The sequence below is a fragment of the Macrotis lagotis genome, chromosome 1 (assembly GCF_037893015.1).
Source record: "Macrotis lagotis isolate mMagLag1 chromosome 1, bilby.v1.9.chrom.fasta, whole genome shotgun sequence".
Taxonomy (NCBI): domain Eukaryota; kingdom Metazoa; phylum Chordata; class Mammalia; order Peramelemorphia; family Peramelidae; genus Macrotis; species Macrotis lagotis.
In genome coordinates, this window is record NC_133658.1 from 573,224,954 (window position 1) to 573,249,533 (window position 24,580).

General features: G+C 37.1%; 1 protein-coding gene and 1 long non-coding RNA gene across 6 annotated transcripts in view; one reads left to right on the top strand and one right to left on the bottom strand.

The window, feature by feature from the left end:
- Positions 1 to 16,217, bottom strand: part of GSK3B (glycogen synthase kinase 3 beta) — a 288,812-nt gene extending 272,595 nt beyond the window's left edge. Inside the window, exon 1 of one of the 5 annotated variants that reach the window (XR_012474092.1) lies at positions 15,058 to 16,216. Coding sequence is in view for 4 of the 5 variants with exons in the window: in XM_074214590.1 (XP_074070691.1) it covers positions 15,058 to 15,145 (88 nt within the window). In the remaining variant the exon portion in view is untranslated. Of the gene's footprint in view, positions 1 to 15,057 lie in introns of all 5 variants that reach the window. The other 4 variants (XM_074214590.1, XM_074214593.1, XM_074214591.1 and 1 more) reach the window with 4 other exon arrangements.
- A 1,218-nt stretch (positions 16,218 to 17,435) lies between these two features.
- Positions 17,436 to 24,580, top strand: part of LOC141507172 (uncharacterized) — a 42,034-nt gene continuing 34,889 nt past the window's right edge. The window contains exon 1 of the long non-coding RNA XR_012474093.1: positions 17,436 to 17,690. This is a non-coding gene — a long non-coding RNA (uncharacterized LOC141507172). The remainder of the gene's footprint in view (positions 17,691 to 24,580) is intronic.

The window sequence follows — 24,580 nt, forward strand, 5'->3', positions numbered from 1 at the left end:
ATAAACAAACTCTGAACTTCTCTTTACTGAATTAGAATAAAAAATACAGTATCTTCAGGGTGTGACATACTTGATATAAAGCTCACTTTTTCAGGAAGTTTTAAAGCATAGCAATGTCATGCAATGAGAAAAGGACAGGATTTGGAATTGGAATTTAGATCTTCACTTTGCACCTTGCTACCCCACCCCCAAATGAGCTGAGCATCACCTCCCTGATATCATGCTTCTCTTCATGAACAAAGGACAAATAACAGACTCTATGAGTAGGAGTTGCCCTACTATTGCCCAGCTGGACAACACACTTCCTTCCTCCTCCCTTTCCCTTCTGATGTTCATATAGGGTATTCATACCCTTACCGGTGGGTACTATGCTCAGAGGAATGTAAATTTTGATCACTAAAATCTCACAATACATTGTGGAGTTAGATTTCTAGCTATATTTCTTTCTTAAGGATCAAGTGTTAAACCAAAATCTCTCTAGATCTCAGATTGTCACCAAAAGGTACTAAGTCAACCCCAGTTAAGTCTTGGTTTAAGTACAAATTGGCTTACAGTAAATGTAAATAGCAATTGCTTTGGTTTTTAGAACAACCCAGAGGGTCTTCCCCTCCCAGATCTTTTTTTTTGGGGGGGGGAGAGGGGAGAACCTAGGTAAAAGAGGACATTCTTTGACTCATTTCTTTTTTACTTAGCCTTTATCACTGATTGGGTGTTACCCCAGGCAATCTGAGACCAGTTAAAGACTTTAAAAAGGAAAAAATTTACTCTATCCACTGGTCCTGATCCCTATCTGGCCATAGAACCCAGATGACTCTAGAAGAGAAAATAAGGCAAGCCCCCTTCATTTAAATTTAATTTATTTGCAAGTCATGGCATTGCATCTCTGAAGATCAAAGGAAAAACAATAACAATCTCTACTGCTATTAAAATCTTAGTCATATGATAAAGAAAGTGATCCACCTGAGACAGAACTGATGGTATCAAAACACAGATTGAAACATATTTTTCCCTCTTTTACTTTATTTACTTTATTTGTCATGAGGTTTTATATTTTTGTGGGGGAGGGGGTATTATGCTTTTTCCTTAAACAAGAATATTTTAGTAATGTGTAAATAAATTAAAGGGAAAAATAAAATAAAATCTTAGTCAGAATTCTACCATCAGATACTGAAAACCATTGCACATTTCTAGATTTTCAGAGTGGTTTTTTTAGGCCATGATGTGATCCAATAAAATACTATCCTTTTTCTGCCAATATAAAACAATGCACGTAATACCAAGTCCCTTACAATATTTTCACTGATTTTACAAAAGCAGTAAACATCAAAAGAAAAGCTTCACATAGGAGACTACTAGACAAATTTAGTTGATTGATATTTTACCAAAGTCCCAGATGACTCTGGGATGGCCTAGCTGCCTTTCATTTTAGAATGGGAGAATGATATAGGCATTCCCCCCCAAAAATTAAAGAAAGGTCACATGGTGGCTCTAAATTCACTAAATAGTTTGTCCATGGGGCATCAAGATGGCATAGTGAATAAGAGAACCCAGTCTAGAGTAAGAAAGATTCATCTTCAAGAGTTCAAATCTGGCCTCAGATACTAACTATTCAACTTTGAGCAATTCACTTCACTGAATTTGCCTTAGAATCTTCTATTAAATGAGCTAAATAGAGAAGGAAATGGCAAACCACTCCAGTATCTTTACCAAGAAAACACTAATTTGAGTCTCAAAGAGTTAAACACAACTAAAAATGAATGGACAACAACAAAGTCCACATAGAGCTTACAATATTTGTAATTCAATCTATGATTTGCAAATATGCTCAAAGACTAAGGAATCTGGCAACTCTGGCAAATTATGGAAATGTGCCTCCTCCCATTTTATAAAGCTTAAAGGAACTAAGCATGCTCATTACTTTAGCAAAGTCTTGAAGTAAATTATTCTATACACTGAAATATCTTTTTAATTGAAATAATCACATATTTCTCACCTACACATCACCACTCAATATATTATTTTTGCAAGCTCTAACTTTCTAAAGTGGTTATACTTACACATTTTTTTGAGATTTGGGAAATTCAATTTAATAAGAAGAAAAAGTTCAGGATTTAGACAAAGAATTTAGATTCAGATCCGGACTCTTATCTATTCTTGTTCAACCTTGGGCAAGCAAGTTCACTTTTATGAGTTTCAATTTCCAGGTTCAATCATTCATAATTCTGGCAAGACTAATCCAATCCTATCACATGCCAAGAAGAGGGTTCTGTAATGAACAGAGGCTCCTCTGTCAAAATTTCCCAACTTTTTTTTTCAGTTCCTATCCCAGCTAGCTTTCAGTAAACATCTCTGTGCCTATCATTTATCATGTGGATGCACATAAGAAAAAAAAAGATTAAAACTTAAATTGCTATGAAAAATTTCTTAGTATTTATGTAAGATCTTTGATTGATTTTTGTCAACCAATAGTTTTATTCTCCCTATGGGTTTTGAAAGACATAAGATATATCAAGTTTAGCATTCAGTTTGTCTGCTGCTTTGGGTCTGAGAATCCTGATTCAAAAAGATAGATTTAAAGCCTTCTGAATTATTTCAATAGGTTAGCATTGTTACATATCCAATAAGTGGCAAAGTGATTCCCTAAACAGATAATCAGAATTATTAGAATGATATTCATTATCAGTCACAAGAAAAGCTTCTCTTTTGCCCAATTCAAAGTAGCCAGCAGCTATAACCACAATTTATAATCTAATCATTTATCTACTAGGAGATGTATGACACTGAAATCATAGGTTCAAACAAAAGCAACAACGACAAAACTTAATAACCTAGCTGCCTTTCATTTTAGAGTGGGAGAATGATACAGGCATTCCCCAATAAAAATTGAAGGGTCTGGTACATCTGGAAGGATCAAGTACATCAACTGAAGGGGAGAAAACTTTACTTTTAAATAAAAATTTTTATCCTAAATCTTTTTATGAATGGATTTTTAAAAATGCACCCTCTACAATAACCAAAGATAAATCTAAGACTTGTAATGGAAAATACCATCCATATCCTGAAAAGGAACTGTGAGTTTAAATGCAGATCAAAGCTAACAACCTTCAATGTTTAAAAAATGTCATGTATTATGTGTCTTTTTTCTAATTTTTTTCCTTCATTTGGATTTGATTCTTCTTTCACATCATGATTAATAAAGATCTATGTTTAGCATGTTTATACATGTAGAACCTATATTAGAATACTTTCTGACAGAGAGGGAAGGGAGAAAAATTTTAAATTCAAAACTGCAAAAAAAGTGACTGCTGAAAACTACTGTGGCATGTAGTTGGAAAAATAATAAAATATTTAAAAAGTAAAAAAATGCACTGTATCAGTTGATGCAGCTTAGTTCTTCAAGATATTCTTAAACTGTTTCATCTAATGTTAATTCCTTTAAACACACTACAAAAATTTAAGACTATGAAAAAAAGGAATGGAAGGCTCAGTCAAACAATAAATATAAAGGAAAGGCAAAAGAGTAATGGAGATCTAGAGGTAACAGTTAAGTAGAGTGTTAGAGAATGAATATCCAATGTAGCATTTTGTATGACACAAGCACAAAATAAACTCAATAAAAATCAGCTGAGTGAATCAGTATGGATATGGAGGTAGTTGGTTCCTTCATATCTTTAAAGAAATAGCTTAAAAAAATTGTCTTCTTCTTTGCCTAGCAGTCATTTTGCAGTATTTTCAGAGTATCAGTCCTTTCATCCTTTGTAATTTAAGGTGTCTAAACCTTCTGTTCTAAAATTGAAATGCATAAGCTTTTATTAAATCCTGTTCAGATGTTTCATCACCATTAAGATAACCATGGAACTTTTTTCAAAATAAGCCAATGGAGCACAGACTAACAGATCTTATCCCAAGCTGTAAAAATTTTAAATATAGGTCCTGTGACAAATTATAAATCTGTAGTACATGCATCAGTATAGATAGATAGTCTCAAGATTAAAACTTAAAAGATCTGATAAAATAAAGCCAAGAGCTCTGCCATCTACAAGGCATGTAGTCCATTACTGTTTCTTCATCTGCAAAATGAAGACAAAGTTTAAAGGAAGTCTTTTCTGATTACCTTCCCATTTTCAGCAATTAATAGATCCCTTCTCAAATAATGTCTTGCATCTAAAATCTATTTAGTATAGACCTTTATATGACATATTTTTCTCGCTTGGTAAAATGTATACTGCTTAAATGTTTTTGCTTTACTTTTGTCTTTGTATCCCTATGACCAAGCACAAATCTAGATACAAAGTAGCCACTTAATAAATGCTTGTTTATAGATGATTTTGTATGATACTGCTCTCAAAGGGTTGTGAAGAAGCCAGTCTGCAAACTGTAAAGTACCATTTAATTTAACACTATTTTTAGTTTAAAAAAATCTAGGTGGGGACCACTCTGGGTGGTCCAGGAAGGGAAACATGATCATTCCACCTGGTTAAGTCAGATATAATCCAGTCATCAACCTTTTATTACTTTAGTGATAATATAAATAATAGAGACAAGTATAATTCTGTGTAACATTACATTAAATGTCAGGTATCCAGAAGTCTTAAAGAACAATGCTCCAGATAACTGAGGATGTGTTTGGTCCTTCAGGAACTAAAAAACACCTATGTGCAAATATGTACAGGATTTATGATTTGACAAGTGAAGGGCTCTTTTTACATTTACATCCACAGAAAAATACCTTTTAAAATGACATACTTTATTGCCATTTTAAACAAAGTGCAGAGAATATACCTTTGAATCATCTAGAAGTTATCACTAGAAATTATGAAAAATGGTATAATAATGCTGAAAGCCTCACCAGAAAGGCAATTGGTGGCTTAATGGACGAAGCACTGAACCTGGAGTCATTCAGATCCAAGTTTAAATCCAACCTCAGACACTTACAAGCTGGACAAGTCACTTAACCAGTTTGCCTCAGTTTTCCTCAACTGTAAAATGCGAATAATAATAATAATACCACACAGAGTAGCTATGAGGATCAAATGAGATATTTGTTTAAAAAAGCATTTAACAGTGTGTGGAAAACAGGAGATAAACAAATGTCTATTCTTTTCCACTCCCCTTCCTTTCTAAAAGTCTAAGATATTGAGTTGTCTGACCCAAGATACATTGGTGCCCAGCAATACTTTTCAAGTTATATCAGATTTTTTTTAAAGTTCTGTCTTCTTTCTTGCACTGAAAAATTAGTTCTTCTCCACTAAAACCATTCTTTCCAATAGCAACCCTCTTCTCCCTGTTTTCAGTGAGCATGGAAACCAAATCAGAGCATGTTAGAATAGGTACAGAGTGAAAGAAAGCCTCAATGAATTTATGCCTGAAATTTATTAGCTTTAGAAAAAGATTTTGCAGCACCAAGAACCTTAATTTAACTCCTAATTCTTGACCTAATCAAGAACTCCAAATTCTAGACATTCAATAAATTCTTAACAAACTGAATTTAATTTCATGCAAAAATGCCTTCATGGAATTTATTACCAAATTTTTAGAGACTAGGTAAAATAGCCTCTATACCCCAAAAATAGGAACAGGGGTAAGGAATAAAAGAAAATAATCAATTCTAACAATGGTTACTTCAGCTAACCTCATTCTATTAGGATCTAAGGAATATAAATATACCTCTTTTGCTTTAAGAAACATTAAATTCTGCTTCCAAAAAAAATTAAAGTTCTAGTTGGGTAGTTTTAAAAACACATACCATACACTCCTTTTCTTTTTTGTACTAGAATAAGCCCTTAGAGTTCATCACAAAGAACCTTATATGAAGTGTTTCAAGGAACCCCAAAATAATTCATATTCTTAAAATGGCTTTTTTTGTAATGGCAGGAAAACATAAAAATAGTGAACTATTTGCAATGCTAAATAATCCTTAATCAGTATTAAGAGTAAATTCAGGGCAGCTAGGTGGCACAGTGGGTAGAGCACTGGCCCTGGAGTCAGGAGGACCCGAGTTCAAATCCTGCCTCAGACACTTAATAATCACCTAGCTGTGTGATCTTAAGCAAGTCACTTAACCCCATCGCCTTAAATAAATTTTTTTTAAATTTAAAAATAAATTCATTTACAACTAAAGAATTCAGTTGAAATTGTGAGTCTCACTAAATGTAAAATAATCCTGCAACAGTTCAAATCACCACAGCATTCCCTAAGGTCCCATAATGAAGAATTACAAATGAAAAAAGTCCACACTCTAGGACAATATGGTTTCTTTTTCCACATCATTTGAATACAGGCAACCAAGACATAATAGTTCCATTCTGAATTAGTATATTATTATTGCTCATGGCAATCTGTTAAAAAGAAACCTATTTTTAGGTAATTTAACAATTTTTTTTTTCATTTCTAATGTTTCAATATTTTGTTTTGGACTTTCCCAATAAAACCCCACCAGGGCTTGTAAGTCAAACATAAACAAAACAAACCAGGAGATTCTACCCCTGGTAGCAATTCTACAGCAATTCACATCCACAGCCTGGTACCCCTGAGTTCATCAGTTCTTTCACTGTGTATGATCTAAAATTCTGATGTCTTTTAGCTTGGTTTTCATTTACTTTACTGTGATCACTAAGTATATTGTTCTTCTGGTTCTTCGTGTTTCATCAGTTCATACAAGATTGCCATGTTTCTCTGAATTCTTCACACACTGGCCATTTCTTTTAAAGGGGCCTATTATTTTATGCATCACAATTTCAAGTTGAAGATATTCTCTCTGTCAATGAGGATAAACAACTGTTTTGCAATTTATAATCTTAAAAAAATGACATAGAGTACTGAGAAATTAAATGAGTTGCCCATGTGTCAGAAGCAAGATGTGAACCCAGATTTGCCTGAATCTGAAGCCAGTTTTTTATGCCAATAATATACTATAGAATTCCTCAGTGAATACTCATTTTGTTTCCAATATTCTTAGCTACCTAGAGCTAATCTATAATATTACATGCAATTTACCAAGACTATAGCAATGATTTGATAACAGTGAACAAGATACATATTTCTGCCTTAGTTTAATTTTTAATAAAAAAATCTGTATTTGTCCAACCACTATATTTCTAATATCTAGTTCACCAGAGTTAACACTTTCATTCTAAATATTAATTAAAAAGTAAATATCTGGAAAAGAATTAAAAAATAAATTTCTTAAAAAGACAAAATTCCTGCTTTTCTTCTTTCTCCTCAGTTATGCTTTTCAAACTTATTCCCTCCAAAAAAAAAAAAGAGATGGGAGGTACAAAGAGTCAGATTGTTAACTGTTCTTGCTGTCTAATTGTATCTGATTCTTCATGACTCCAAATGGGGATTTCTTGGCAAAGATACTAGAGTTGGCCTTTTCCTTCTCCTTTGGATTAAAAGCAAACAAAAATTAAGTGACTTGCCCAGAGTCACACATCTAGTGAACCTCAGGGCTTCCTGACTCCAGACCCTGTGCTCTATCCCTCCTTATAGACTCTAGATGATATTAATAAGATTATATGGCAATTAATAAATACTCTGCTCTACATAGTGTCCCAGGGACAATCAATTCTGGTAAAATTTGTTTAAAGGAAAATGCATCATTAATTTCCATTCCTTCAATCTAACAGTATCAAAGTTTTCATAAAATAAAATGCATCTGAAAATTATTCAACGTGTAAATAAAAACTAAGGTATCTTGTAAATATCTCCAAATACAGACCTCATTCCTAAAAGAGATCTCTTTGAAAGAAAGAAAAATAAAAAAAAAACCAAACAAATGAACACACTTGGCAAAGAGTCAAGTTTTCAGTTTAAATCCTGATTTTTCCATTGTACCTATATGATATCCAGCAACTCACTTAATTTCTCTGGGCCTTAGTTTCCATCTTTGGAAAATCAAACAGATTGGATCAAGAGAACTTGAAGGTGCCTACTAGTACTACATCCATGATCAAAAATAAAAGTGATGCTTTTTCCCCATTCTGACATGAACTATGCCACTCTTTAACAAAACTCAAAAGTCTTCCTGAAAAAAAAGCAGGCAAACTTGTGGAAATTATTTCTTAAAGAAATCATATCCTTAATATGCAAAGTCACCTAATTGTGAACAGTATCTATCATATTTAGAGTTAACATATTTAACTGTACAATCACATTGCTCTAACAAAATCCTGCTTTTACCAAAAAATGAACTTGTCTAGTCCATTCCCAGATATTTCCCTAACTTGTCCCATTACGAGTGAAAAGGATCTTATCTTTTATACATATTAAGACATTTAAAAGGTGATTAACTTAAGCAATAAACCAAAAATATCTCTAATTCTAAAATTATACAAATTAGTGATATGATTTAAAACAAAAACATTTAAAATGATTCTAAATGTTGCAGAAAGTCCATTTCCTCATGGTGACTATTTGCTTATTAAACAGTATCATGGGAATCAAAATGGTCACATCAATAACAGAACAAGCCTGGACTCTTGTTTATTTTTTAATACATACTAAATAGGAGACCTAAATGGGCATGTATCAAAACAAGTGTCTTATTTACAACTCATTGTTGCTTCAGTGCTGAATGCCACATTTCAAAGACACTGGCAAGCTAGGATACCTTCCAGGAGAGTGTGCCATAGGTAACGAGAAAAGTAAAAGCCACATACATTTAAGTGGAAATGTTTCGCCAGGAGAAAACTATGGCATGAAAATAATAGCTGTATTCAAGTATCTGAAGGGTTTTCATATAGCAAGTGATTGCCATTTATATAACACTTTAAAGTTCACAAAGTGATCCATACACATGTATATGCATATATAACACATGCACACATAGACATATATGATGCCTCTGTGTGTGTATATAACACATGTGTTGTGTATGTGAATAAAGCTAACTCCAAGTTAAGCCATATTATACCATACTAACTCTCAATTAGGCTTGTTTTACTTGGCCCCAGAAGGAGCAAATAGAAGAGTAATTGGTAGAAATTACAGAGGCAAATTTTAATTGGATATAAGGGATAAAAAAATCCTAACAAAACTGCCCCAAAATAGAATGGGTTGTCTCAGGAGGTAGTCAATTCCTTGTTTTACAGAAAATCTTTCAAGTGGGACTGAATGACCATATGGATTCATCAAGAATGGGTTTAATTATGACTACAGGTTCCTTCCAGGACTAAGATTCTATGATTCCTATACAAATAAAGTGAACAAAATATCCATAACCTTTGACCCAGATATTCAACTACTAAGTATGTGTGTGTGTGTATATATATATATATATATATATATATATATATGAAAATAAAGAGAAAGTTTACATCAAAATATTAATAGCAGCAATCTTTGTAGCATAACAAAGAAATGGAAACAAAGAAGATGCTCATCAATTGGAAAATGGCTTAAACAAATTGTGGTACATGGCTGTAATGGAATACTATTGTGCTATATGAAACAATGAACATGATGAATACAGAGAAGTTTGTTAAGATCTCCATGGATTGATACAGAGTGAAATAAGTTTTTTAAAAAAATGGACACAAAGAAAACAATATAAATGGAAAGAACTACCACCACCACAAAATAACAAAAAAGTTAAAATTAAAAAGAACAGGTACAGACCCAAAGAAAAGAGATAAAAGAAGATCCCACCCTGCTCCTCAGTGAAGTAGAAAGTGCACCTGTGTAGAATACTGTATTTATTTTCAGACTTGTTCAATGCAAGGATCAATTTTACTTTTTTTTTTAAACCTGTAAAAAATTTTGTTGTCTTAGATCCCTCTCTTGGAGGGGAATGGATAGGGAAAGAAATACTCAGATTCAAAACCAAGATATAATCTCAATTACCTCCGACACACACACACACACACACACACACACACACACCAAAGACAAATTCAAACTGCTAACCAGTTCCATCATTTCTACCTCAACATCTCTCATATGGCCCTGTTCTCTTCTATGGCACTGCCCTAACAGGCTGTTATCACCTCACATCTGGACAATAATAATAGTCTGCTGTTGAATCTCTCCCCATTTGAGTCTTTCCTCCACTCAATTGACAAGATTACCTTCCTAAAGATCAAATAAATGTCTCTCTCTCACACACACACAGACACACACATTATAGGATCCAAAAACATACTCTGGTTTTCATAACTGGGACCCCCCCACACACACTTTTCCAATCGTTTCACACATTATACCCCCAAACTTAATTCTGCAATCCAGTGACAACCACTTCTTTACAACTCTCCAGACTCTAATCATTTTCACTGGCCAACCTCCTGAGCCTGGAACATTCTCCTTTCTCATCTTTACCTCTTGGCTTCCTTCAAATTCCAACTAAAAGCACATCTTCTGCAGGAAATCTTTATAATGAAGGGAGCTTTCATCTGTTATCTCCAAATTATTTTAAATAGCTTGCTTGAACATATTTGTTTGCATGTTGCCTTCCTTTTTAAGATAGGGAAATCCTTGAGATCAGGGACTATTTTCTGCCTTTCTTTGCACCATAACACTTTATCATGGTATCTAGCAAATAGTAGGCACTTCATAAGCATTTTCTGACTTGACAGCTGAAGAGATCAATAAAAATGTATTTAAAAGAAGAGAAAACGTCCTACACATTTTAACAGATAAAAGATTCTATGATTACATAATCTATCTTTCCACTTTAGAAAGTAAACTATTTGTGCTTCCACCATATAGAACAAAATAGACAAAGAAGCTAAAGTTGGAATTCAATTTGGTAGCTATGTCTGGAGAAGGAAATGGGAGACTATTACTAAAATTCAGTTCAGGAATAACTGCATTTCAAATATACATTGCTATCATTGTTTTAACATGAGTAATCAAGAGCTGGCTAAATTCTAATGACCTTTTCAAATGTCATAAAGATAACAAGAGATAAATCTTGAACAAGGAACAGAAAAGCTACATAGGAAGCAGTATGATCTTTTTATCACAATACTGCCTTACACCCTGGTCTAATTCAGCTACTATGCTGCTTAATTATATCAGAGGAACATATTTTCAGAAAATCAGTTGCTAAGTGATTTTCTTTTCTGAACCCAAATCTCAGGGTTAAGATATAAATCCTTACTAGTTTACTAAAATTCTTTCAACACCTACAAATGGTCATTCATCTAATCTATCCTAAATTGCTTTTAGCAAGTAGGCATTCAGAATGAAAAAAAAAAATGTTACTTTCTTGATTTTAATATTTAATAATAAAGCTACCAGAAAGCTCAATTGAAAACAAAGAAATCAGTTCACTCTTAACAATCAAGAAATCTGAGGGTAATGTATATACCACGTTTACACTGAAAATTCATGGTTTATCTCTAATTGCCAACTTCATTTCAGTTTCATTCATGCTTTTTAATCATACAACTTTTTAAGTTCTTTGTAGAGTTCTACAACTTTGAAAATAAACATTGTAAATCCCATTTATTTTTACAGAACCAATGATTTAATTGAAATCAGAAGCTCCTGAGAAGTAAACTCCTTCTACCAATGTAGAAATCAGGACTTGCTTGGCAACTTAGGATCTTAGAAAGTTGCTTGGACCACAAAGTGGCTTGCCTGGAGTCACAGTGCCAATGTTTCATTAGATGGGATCTGAACCCAGATCTTCCCCACTTCAAGGCCAGCTTTCCTTCTTCTTTGTCACATTGCATATTACAAACATATATTCCTTCCAGATCTTGACCAAGGTCTATTCTAAGCAGCAAAAAGGTTTAGAAAAGTCACAAAATGGTTTAGAAATTTAGATGTCATTGTGAGTAACAGCTACCTACTGGAAAAAACTTAACCCAATAATTATTTCTTTCAGACAGCATTTCTTTCCCACTATCACAAATATTATCATTTCTAAATCTTTCATGCTCAGTCATTTTCACCTTCACACACACACACACACACACTAACATATACACAAAGAGATACATCTTCATGAAGGAAGGAAACCTGGCAGTTTCATCATTTCTTTCAAATTTATTCCTTGATTTTCATTTCTACAGCCACCATAACCACTTCTCACTTAAGCTGACTTCTAATAGCCTCCCAACTCATTTCCCACCACAATGCATTCTAAAGATAACTGCCACACTTAGTATCTTCAAACATCATTCCCTGTTCTAAGGGTCAATTCAATAAAATCTACGGAAGTTAGTTTCTACTTATGAAATTAAAAAAGAGATAAATTTAGAATTGTCAACTACCTTTCCTGTACCTTCCCCCCCTTCATCTCTCTTTAGCCAATTTACTCGACATCACCCAAGTCACACACTAATTCCTACCTTCGTATTTTAATCATTTAATCATTCTAATTCTCCCAACAAGAATACATTCTTCCTCTCCATATTCTATGCAAACATTTCTAAATAATTTCATGTGAACAAAGTTCTTTTCTTCCTCACAACTCCATGAAGTAACAACAGTATTATTATTCTCATTTCACAGAGATATTAAGTAATTTGACAGTCACATGGCTAATCAAGTCTCCGAACTCCAGTATTTTTTTGCCACTACTCTCGGCTGACCCCAATCCATTAGTCTGCCTCCATCCAATTCTGACTTGCAATTTTCTTTCTTCAGGAAGCTTTCCCTGATTAACTCTTTATTTGATAATTCTTTAATGCTAAGTCCTCTTGCCATCCAAAGACTCAATTTGATAGTATCATCTACACAGCTTAATAGATGGTTTTATATTTGTTTTCCCAGGAAAAACAGCCTCAAGTAATCCTATCTGTGTAGCAGTCTGTATAGTAAATACAAACTAGATGTTTAATTATCCTCATTTCCTCAAAAATATCCTTAAATTCAAAGTCAGAGATCAGATTGTATTTGACATTAAATTTCCACTTAATAAGGTAAGCTATACCCATAAAAGATGAGATTACAGATACAATATATCAATCTACCAGTTAACAAAAAAATTAAATATATAACTCAGCGATATTATTCTCTCTAATTATGTTGGATACAGTCACTTTAAGAGTAAATAAATTATTTCTTCCAACAAAACAGAAAGTTTTCACAGGTAAAATTGCTTTACTTTCTTAGCTATAACAAATGAATTTATAAATTGGACTCAATTAACGATTATTTCAAATTTCTATCGTGAAAAACACACATTCCAACAACTCAGGAAAGATTCCTAAACTATTTTAAGACTTGCTTCATCACAGCTGAAGATTACAGCAGAATTTTAAATATTCATCTCATCTGACCCATAATGTACATAATAGGATGGTTTGACCTTCCACAGAGTAATGCACAACAAGCTTCTTTTCCTATCCCTAGAATTTTAACTGGCTAATGACCAAAAAACCCCAAAAGCCTGAATATACTTTCCAAAATAAAAAAAAAAAAAACAATTCTGGTCACTACCTTTAACTTCACTATTTAATACCAACAAAGATGTAGACTTGCATCAAATTCAACATAGTCCAGTATGGCCCTGATCCCTTAATGTCAGTTGTAGGGTTGGATATCGTTTGTTAAGATAAGCAATTTAAATGATTTTTCAAAAAAGTAATCCATATTAAAATTTCTATTCTTTCTAATCAGCTAGTCTTTGACTCAAGAATAGAAAGGGAATTCAACTGAACCTTTAATTCATCTCTCTGAATCTTACTTTGGGAATGAGATCGCATTGGTCAAATTCTAGAAGTGCATTTCAGTAAGAAAAAAATATTAAATTGTAATAAACATTGTTTCAATTTCACATTACGCATAATTAAACAGCATGAATGAAACTGAAATGAAGTTGGCAATTCTAGAGATAAACCATGAATTTTCAGTGCAAAGAAATGGATTAAAAAAGGACAGTTTGACAACAAACTTATCTAGATTAATATGTTCTTAATATATTCATTTCTGCTCCAGGAGCTATGGAAGAAAGTACTTCAAATTATCAAATTACTCAGTTCTGGGGAATCTCTTCAAAGCTCCAGATACAATTTTTTAAAAAAAGCATTTCAGAGAAAATACAGTTTCTGATAACAGCTCATTAATTCAGAGTAATGTTTTGCTCAATCCAAGAGTGACATTAACATTTTTAAATGTATAACAAAATCATTGCTAAAGTTTTTTTTTAAGAGATATGAAATCACAATAAACATTTTAAATAGTCCTTTAAAATGCCCTATAATTCAGGACTTCAATAAAGCCATATAAAACAGTACTCTCCAAATGAATTAAAACGATAGTTTTAGTCTCCAACAACTGAAGGATAGGTTAGCATGCTGAAATTGACCTTTAAATTCTAAATCACAAAAAAAAGTTAAACTGAAATATTAAATGTATAAATTAAAACACAAATCTTAATAACGCCTCATTAAATTTCTAAAGTCACAACCAAAAGATATAGGATGACATATTAAAACCAATTAGTCAACTTACAACATATGCAGCAGTGCTGTGTAGTGTGCCACCACAAGCTCCTTATTTTCAGGGTAGACATGAATAATCTACAAATTTAAAACCTCATCATGGCACAAGCTGATCCTTCAAAAGTACAGGCGATTATTTTACACACCCAAAATGTTAAATATCTGTACTGATTCAAAGTTTAAAACCTAGATAACCATACTGAGGTCTGAGTTTCCTAAACATCTCCTCTCATTCAAAATAGGACATTCACGCTTCAACTTGTACATCTTGTTTTGTTTTATGCAAGAAACCTTCTTTTCCCGCACTCAAAGCAAAAATAACTACTTAGATCTCTATTTTCCTACGAATTCCTTAAACAGTCGCTTACAAGACCGTGCTTAGATATATTAGGAATCGTGCTAAAACCTTGCAAACTAAAACATCCAAATAAAAATCACTTTCTGTCAATTCAAGGTTAATGAGACCGTGGGGGTGGGGGGGAGGAGGTTCGGAAGGAGGGAGGGAGGTGCTTCTTGGAATAGCGACTACATTCACCTTTTTTTCCAGAATACAGGCTGTTGAAATGTTGGGTTTCTAACACATTTTCTAATCTTGGCCTTTTAAAGTCTTTCTTTTAAAGGAAAGGTGTGGAGGGGGGGGTAACAAAAAATCAATACTCACTGCTAACTTTCATGCTGCCAAAAGCTGAAGGCTGCTGCACTGGTTTGCAGCTCTCTGCAAAGGAGGTGGTTCTGGGCCGCCCTGACATGATCTCTCTTTCCCGATCACCTTCTTCCTCCTTTTCTTCCTTTTGTTTTATTTTGGGGTGTAAGTTAATGACAAATGCAGCATTAAGCTCACACACACACACCAAAAAAAAAAAAATTTTTTTTTCTTCTTCTCGGCTTTTCACTTCTTTTATGTAGCTATATAAAAACCAAACGATCGATTTATATCCTCCTTCAAGACGTACGAGATGTGGATTTTTATATATAGATGATTCGGGGTTGGGGGGAAAAATACAATTCTTCTCCCCCCCCTCACCTTCGGAGGGGGAAGGGAGGAAAAAAAAACCTGAAAAATATCAGGCAAAACGGAACAGGAAGAAAGAGGGGAGAATTGACTTGATTAGAATTTCAGGACTTTGAATCTTATTTCTTTTCCTCCTCGGGGATCTCTTTTTTTTGAGTCAATGAAGAAGGGAAGCGGCGGAGGGATCACGAGTCTCTTGCTGGAAGAGAAGGGGGATGGGAAGGGGAAGGAGGGAGGGAGGGAGGCGGGAGGGCGGCTCGGGGATGCGGCTGGGGCCGCTGCGGCTCCGGCGGCGGCGCGGCGGGGTCCGGCGGGCGGAGGGAGCGCTCGGGCGGCCCGGGAGCTGGCAGGCGGCGGCTCTGGGGAGTCGGTCAGAGGCGGCGGGGGGCGGCGGCGGCTCCGCTCCTCATTGCGCCAGGGGCAGCTGCGGGCGGCGGCTGGACCCAGCGGCCATGGCGGCGGCTCCCTTCAGGCCCCAGGCAGCGGCTCCTCGGCTGCTCCCCATACGCCGGGGACATGGGCACCCGGCAACCGCTTCCGTCCCTGGAGGGCCCCCTCCCCCGTCCGAGGCGCCGACGCTGCCCTCCCGCCCCCTGGCTCCGCTCCGGGCCCGCTCGGGAAACGTCGGCGCTCTGCCCCCGGCCCGGCGCCCTGACAGCGGCTTGGGGGGCCCCGGCCGCTCCTCGCCCGCTCGCTCGCTTCCTTCCTTCCTTCCTTTGTCACTCGTCTCGGGCCGCGGCGGCTCCTGCCCGCATTCACCAGGGTCGGGGGCTGCTCTGGATGAGGAGCCGCTACTGCGCAGCCGCCGGGCTCCCCTCCCCTCCCCCGCTCCTCCTCCTCCCCCCTCCTCCCCCTCTCGCCTCCGCCTCCTCCCCCTCCCTCCGCCCTAGCCCGGCCCAGCCCAATACTACCCGGGCCCCTCCGCCCTCGTAACAGGCGTCTGGGAATCGCCGGCCGAAGCCTGCGCCCGGCCTGCCTGACACGGGGCCCAGCCAATCACGGGGCGCCGTCCGTCCGCCGCTCCCTCCGGAAATAGCCGAGGGGCGGCCACAGCCAATCGGAAGCGGCCTTCAGTCAGCCCTCCCCTCCCGCCCCCCTACAGCCCGAGGCGACGGAAGGAGCCGAAGCCAGCGGACCCAGGAAGAGGAGATGGAGAAGGAAGGAGTTGGAAGGGCGACTTTTCTCATCAGACCCCAAGCAACGGCTGAGATTCATCGGCGGAGGCGGCGGCGGCCAATCAAAAGCTCCCCCGGGGCGCCTGCCGTCCCTGAAAAATGCCGAGAGGCCCAGGCTGGTTAAAGGCCCCGGGAAGGCGTGCGACCCTGCGCCTCGGCCGCTTTTTCATTGGTTGAAAAACTCCGCTGGGAGGTTGAACCACCTCGCTCGGTGATTGGCTGAGGGAAGGGGGCTTCCGAGGACATCGCGGCCAGCCCGAATCGTCCCGCCCCCTCGCCCAGGCGGGGCGGGGAGGAGGGCGGGCGCAGACTTATAATGCGCTTTCTTATTGGACAGCGGGCGCGCAGAGGGGAAAGGGGAAGGGGAAGGAGGGTGAGCTCCTCGAGCACGGCCAATGCGAACCTGCTTTGGGCCTATCGCAAGACCTCGGGTGCGTGTGATTGGCCAGCCTGTCTCCGGCTGGGAGAGACGAGCAGGATTGTGGTCGTGGCGGAACCTCCCCAGGATGGATTCTGCCCTGCGGCGGGGCGGGGCGGGGCGAGTCTCACGCAGCCTCTACGTAATGGCGGGGTCGGCGGCGCGCACGTCTCCAGAGCCTAGGGGGCCCACTTGTTTCTGAAGCCTCATCTTGGAGCCCCGCTCGCGCAGGCGCGTGCGTGCGTGCGTGCGCGGACGGCGGGGGGAGGAGCGTCCCTTCCGGGGGCGGCGCGCCGCGGCCGCCTACGCAGGTGCTGGGCCGGCGCCCCCTCCCTCCGTCCCCTCAGGCCCTGGTTGTGGCGAGCTCCGGCGCGCGGCCGTCCCGCCGCCGTCCCGCCCTGCCCCCAGAGCCGCGGGCCGCCCGGGCCCGCGCGGCCCGCCGAGGCGGGATACGTAGAGCCGAGCCTGGCGCGGCCGCCGCTGCGCGCGCGCCGCCAAACGGGCATTTTCCGCGTGCTTTACACCCGCCTCGTGTGTGTGACTTCAGCAATTAGGGCCCCGACACCCTGGCCATTGCCTTAGAGCTGGCGCCGCCCAAGGAAAAGAACTTGGGCCTAAATGACTAAAAAGCGATGCGAGAACGGGCGCGGACCTGCCCCGGCCGGGGCCAGAAGTAGAGGGGCCGCAGGGTGAGTGGGGCTCCCCGGAGGGCTGCAGGAGCCCCCCTGGAGCTGAAGGCCTGCGAGACCCCGACTGTGGGGGCAGGACACGCCCAGGGAAGCCTCGAAGTGTTGAGAGGGCAGAGATGCCAGCCCTCCCTGCACCCTCCCCTGCCCCCTTTTACCTGGGGGGAACAGCCACACTGTAGGAAAGAGTGCGGCATTTGGACTGAGGCCCTTCCATGCCAAACTCAGTTTTCTTTCAACCTCCTGTTCTTCTTTTGTGTGGACATTATCACATTTTGTTAAAAAAAAAAATAACAGGCGCGTGAATGTTTCCTGAATTTGAATTTGGAACAAAGCTAAGATCTTGACTGGAGTCCGGTAACCCATATATCTCTTCTCCCAGTTTACTCCCTCAAAAAGTATACCCGAAGTTCTACTAATGGTTACTAGGATATATTTTTTCTCAGAATTTCTGAAAGAATTTATACAAAACTATGTTTCTTTTAAGCAATCAAACTTATCAACTGAGAAGAGCATGATCAGATTTACCTAAACAGTTAATGACCGTAATTTAAGATGCTAAATAGTTATATCAAAGATTCCAAAACCAATTATTCAATGATCTCTAATTTACAGGGACAAGTATTTAGATACGCAAGAATCATAGGTTGAGCTGCTAGTAAGGTCCTTGATTAGGAAGTAGAAGAGCCAAAGAGAAGACTAAACAATCTTAAATACATCAGAGTTCATGTAACCTGAATCCCAAAGTCCGTTGCTGTAGGACTGACCTTTACCTGCATGAAGAGTCTTGAATTTGAGAGAGAAGGATAGTCCTCTCAAAGTGTTACAAGAAAATAGCAATTGATAAGCAGGTATATTCTCTGGGGCACATGGCACTCCTAGTTGTACCACTGGGCAATATACTTCAATATAGTATGAGTTTTTTTTCCAGTCCTGGAGGGCTCAACCCATTTATGCATCCTGATACATAATTCTCATCCATGACTCCTTCCAAACCCTCCATTGAGAATCTCTTCATGTTCTAGAGATGATAGGACTTCTGACAACCTTAGGCACTTGGGTTGGCTGTTAAAATTCACTCATGCCCACCTTATCCAATCCTACATTTGGGGGATGGCCGAGATATTATATTAAAATTGTCTACACCTACCAGATATATTAGGTTATACCTAGCATGCATCTATCATTTGCCCTCTGTATCACCCACAATTTTGATTCTTCAGCAAAGAATCCCAGCCAAATAGCATTGCTGGAGGAGTATTGGCATTAAAAAGATAGAGGGAATTTTTTTTTTAATATCAGAGAACAATTTGGAATCATTGGAAGTGCTATTCAATTTCCCAAATACAACTCCATCTGCTCTCTTTCTCCTATTGAATCTGGGCACAGTTCATTGTTCAGTTCAGGGCCTTTCCAAGGTATAGAAACACTAAAGGGAACTAGCTTTTAAAATAATTACATTCCAGGGCTAGAGATATGCACCTTCTCTAGTCATCCTAAATAGCAATATCTCCATAGAAGGTGACCCTGATCAATATACCCTTTCCTTGTGGGAAAGGAGTCAATTTAAAAAGAAAAGGAATCGGTTTAAGATAAAGTAATGGGCATAATGGGAATAGGGCAGCTAGGTGGTACAGTGGATAGAATACCTCATGGAGTCAGGGAGACTTTACTTCCTAAGTGTAAATCTGACCTCAGATACTTACTAGCTCTATGACCCTGGGTAAGTCACTTAACCCAAGTTGCCTCAGTTTCCTTGTCTGTAAAATGAGCTGGAGAAGGAAATGACAAACCACTCTAGTATTTTTGCCAAGAAAACCCCAAAATGGGGGCACAATGGGTGGGTCTGAAATGACTGAAACAAGCGAACAGCAGTGTAATGTCTCCATCCTCAAGATAGTGTCTCCATATTAGAATCATAAATTTAGAACTGAGCGAAATCTTAGTCACATTCTTCCTTCTAACAGATAAGGAAACAGGCCTATTGCCATTAAGTGATTTTCCCAAAATCACACAGGTGATATATAGTAATGGTAGAGCCAGAATTCCAACTCAGGTCTTGTGACTCCAGATAGACTTCCCCTTTCTACTGTACCCATGCTACCTCAAAACTACTTGGGATAGAGATAGGGACTAGTTCTGTGTTGTGATTGCTACAGGAAATGCCAGCAGAAGGAAACCCTTTATTAATGGAAATTGAAACTAAAGCAAATTTGCGTCTGAGGTAGGGCAGTAGGGATTGCTTACCAAAGTGAGACAAAAAGTTTTAACAGGTAAATGAGTTTGGGACTTTAATCTAAAAGCAATAGGGAACCACTGAAGATTTTTGAACAAGGATATGATATGATAGCTATCCTCAGAAATTTCATATCATACTGTCATATTTGTTAGAGACAGTGGATAAATGCCCCAAAAGTATGTATGAATGCATTGTGTGTATGTACATATTTAAATATATATGTATGTATGTATATACCTCAGTCCAATAAATATACTCTTGAAAAGTTACATAAAAATCAAATTTTTGTAAATCAGACAATTTTATATACATTCCAGAGAATTTATAATTTAAAGATTTATAATTTACAAATAAATCCTTTATTAGGTTTACCTTTTTTTTCATTTTGGTAAATCTGGATTTTCACACATATTCTTTTAAAACAAAGTAGTTTCAGTATGCTTGCCTTATTTGTGTACCTAGGTGTGGAATAATCATTTAGGTAATCATTCTGTATTCCTATACAAGTATTAATACATATAGAATCATTTAGAAAGGTTTTGCCTTTATCCATAATTTCTTTTTCTACTTATACTGTTAGAAAATATTTTATGTATTTCAGTATAAACATTTTTATATTATTGAATCAAGTAGATTTTCAAGACTTATTTGATATCAATTTTAAAAATAGCATTCAAATGTATCATGTTCTGTGTAGTGGAATTGCATTATGTTATACATGCTAAAAATATATATGGTTAAAATTATATGGACAAAGGGCCTATAAAATTCTAAGCTAGCAATAGCTTCTTGGCAAATTTCAAATACCTATTTTTTTTTTTATTATTGACTCATCCCAGTTTCTTAGAATGTTGATAAAAAAAAACTAAACTAAACTAAACTAAAAGCTATCGTAATGAAAAGAACCCTGTGTGGACTTAATCAAGACTCCAGATTTAAATTCTATTATTATCTATGTGACCTTGGGCAAGTCAATTACATCTGACTCTAACAAGTAACCTTCCTCTCTAAGCTTGTCCAAGTCAAATGGATGGTGGGAGACATTTTTAGAGAAGAAGGAAAAGATCATGATACTGAATTTGGAGCTAGAAAAACCCGGATTTGTGTACTAGTTCTAGCATTTGACCTTGGACAATCACTTCGCCTTGGAAAAGTGTGCAAAGTGACACGATGGATCGAGTACTGGGTCTAGAGTCCTGAAGCATAGTTAAGATGCACATAACGGTACCCATTCTTGCATTTAAGTTACATAAATATCAATACAGAAGCATACTGGTCTCCTAACTGTATGATCCCGGGAAAGTCACTTAACTTCTGCTTCAGTTTTCTGTAGGCAACTGTAAAATGGGGATAATAAAAGAACATATATCTTAGGATCATTTCAAGCATCAAATGAACCAATATTTGTCCAGCATAAGCACTTAGCACAGAAGGTAGAACAAAGTAGGTACTTAATAAGTATTGATTGATCGATTACTTGATATATAAAATAGTTAAAATAGTTGATCACCTAAGTTCTTTCCAGCTTTTACCTTTTGTGTTTGGGATTCAAGTTCTGAAAGGTCACTATAATTTACATTGTTTTAATGGGGAACATATATACATTCTCAGATTGGTATGCTATAATTTTCTAAGATATTAATCTAATGTATTTGACTTAGAATTATGAATTGGGGAAATTATAAAAAACGGTTGAACAAAACTCCAAAACTCCAACAAAACTCCAAGTCAGAGTGGGTGATGAACAATCTTAATGGACTTGCTCATTCTGTCACTGCAATAATCAGGGACAATTTTAGAGTATCTGCGATGGAGAATACCATCTGTATCCAGAGAAAGAACTTTGGAGTTTAAAAACAAACACCAAAGAATATAACCTTCAGTTTTTTAAAAAGAAGTTGACTTATGTACCATATAATTTTGCTATCTCTAATATTTTTTCCTCAAGGATGTTTTTCCTCTCAATACATTCAGTTTTGATCAGTGCATAACATGGAAACAGTGTAAAGATTATCAGATTGCCTTCTGTGGGGGGGAGGGGAAGGAAGAGAGGGGTAGGGGGAAAAGTATAAAATTCAAAACCTTACCAAAAATGATAGGGAGAAACTACTATTGTATATAATTGGAAAACAAAGTATTTATATAATTTTAAAAAACTGCATGTCTGAACAGATTCATATTTAATCCTCTTTTGTTGTTCTTTATCCATATTTAATGTTTGTCAATAATGACATCAGAACTGAATATGTGATTTCATTGATATGGGGAATCATAGGATGTGAAAACTCCCTCTACTGCTTCAGGTCATCATCTTTTCTACCCCTAATAGTCTTAAAGAGAGTAAACAATTCAATGACTTGTTGGGGCTTACAGAGCCAGTGTACATCAGAGGTGAGACTCAAACTGGCTTTAAGGCAAACTATGGTTCCACTTTGTCAAGCTGCCTCTGTCAAGTTCATAATTTTTATATAAACATATATGTAAAATTAATACCCTTAAATATATAATTTAACAAAAAGATGGTCCCTGGACCCTATCAAAACAAAAATCAAAATGGTATTCCAGAAAGTAGAAAATGTCTTTTCTTCTTTCAATGCATCTTGGCTATATGACTTCATTTTTGTGGACTGTAGTATATAATTCCAAAACTAAGAATACCTACTGAAGGTCCACAAAAAACGTAAATTATTGTCTGATATCCCAATCAAACAAAGATGAAAACTACCAACAATTATAAATAAAGGAATACTCTTGGGATTTAGAATTCTATTGTGTAAACTCATTTAGATTGAATCACTTAGGTTTAAATGGAATTTTTTTATATTGGTTCATTATTCTTAAATTGTACTTCATCCACTTACTAGCAGAGTTTAGTACTTGTAAGTAAATATATAATTTAGGTAAACAACCATTATTTCCCTAAATAACTATTACCACTATTTTGGAAGCATTCTAGTTGTTTTAGGAAAATTGGGATTATCGTCCTCTTTTTTTAAAAAAGAGTCAACACATCCAATTTTTTAAAGTCACTTCATGACAATTTGAATACCGTTTTCATTTTTTATGTTTAGCCTAGAAACTACTTTAAAAAAAAGCAAAATAAACAAGAACTAACAATTATTTAAATGTTGTTTTGTTATACAAACTTAGCCATGATTCTGTACAATTTCATGAGCTTTCTTGGTCAGAATTTGCAGAATCCATAATGATTTTCAACAATTTGTTTCAATTCAATATTATTTCAAGCACACAAATGCTGATAAGAATGGGACAGAAGGGCTCAGTTAGTTGATGCAATGGATAGAGCACTAGTCCTGAAGTCAGGAGGACCTGATTTCAAATTCGACCTCAGACACTTAATAATTGCCTAACTGTGGGACCTCGGGCAAGTCACAACCCCATTGCCTTAAATAAAAATTTTAAAAAGTAAAAACAACAACAAAAAAAAAACAGAATAGGACAGAGGAATATGACAGGGTCTTAGTCCTCAGGGAAGTGTGAAATTTGTTAGAGTGAAGAAGCTATTCCTATATATAGGTTATTTTAAAATGATTTATGATCTACACAAATGTATTTTGAAATGATCAGAAAGGAAAAGGATATTTAGACCTTTTAACAGTCAAAACAATTATAGAGACAAGATTATATAATCAGAAGGCTGCATATCCTTAGTAAATTAATCCATTTAGCAATTCAGCTCTCTAGGCTTGTGCCTAGGCTAAGTATGTAGTCTTGTTTATTGAATTTATGTGTTTAGATATCAGACTGAGATACTAGCTAACTACCTACCATCAGGTTGAAGCACATGATACGAGCAAAAACAGAAGTCATGTAGTTCAACACCCTCACTTTACAGATGAGAAAACTGAGGACCAGAGAAATTAAATGACTTCCATCCAGATAATACATGTTGAGTGGAATCAGGATTTAATGTAAGCCAGGAGAAAATAAGGGTTGAGAGCAGTGAATCAAGGGAACCAGTAGGCCAAAGCATGAAGCTGACAGGAAGGAAAAAAGGTAGGATAGAAAGAGGCAGCTCAGGACTAATTGCTATGTTCAGGAATTTAACACAGGTAAGATTTAATTGAATAGCACCATGCTGACTCCTACAAACCTTCAGTTTATGGTCTAAATAGTCATGAGGAACAGAAAAAGGACACATGGAAAATATTTCCTAGCACAATTTTTTACTCCTACTAGGCACTAATAAATGTACAATGAAGATGTTCCTAAAAAAGAAGATTAAGATGAGAAAGGAAGAAAATGAAAGAAACTCTAAGAAAAAAATAATAGAAAGCAAATTAATGTCATTTCCCTGATAAACTGAAAGCAACTGAGAACTAGAACTTTCTTTATTCAAAGTTTCCCTGCAGTTCTTGAAACAAAGTTAAGTTTGAAATTTAGGGAAAGCGTCAGAAGGTTCCTCTCCCTAAAATATTAAGAATTATAAGAATTAGATTAAACAGCAAATAATAACTGTAATAATTTAGTCATATATATATTTCACATTTATATGGCACCTAAAGCACACTCCATGATGAATTTGTGACAAAGGTAATATTAATATTATCTTCATCTTATAGATGAGGAAGTTGAGGATTAGGGAGGTAAAATGACTTGCCTAAGGTCACACAACTAGTACATATCAAAGACA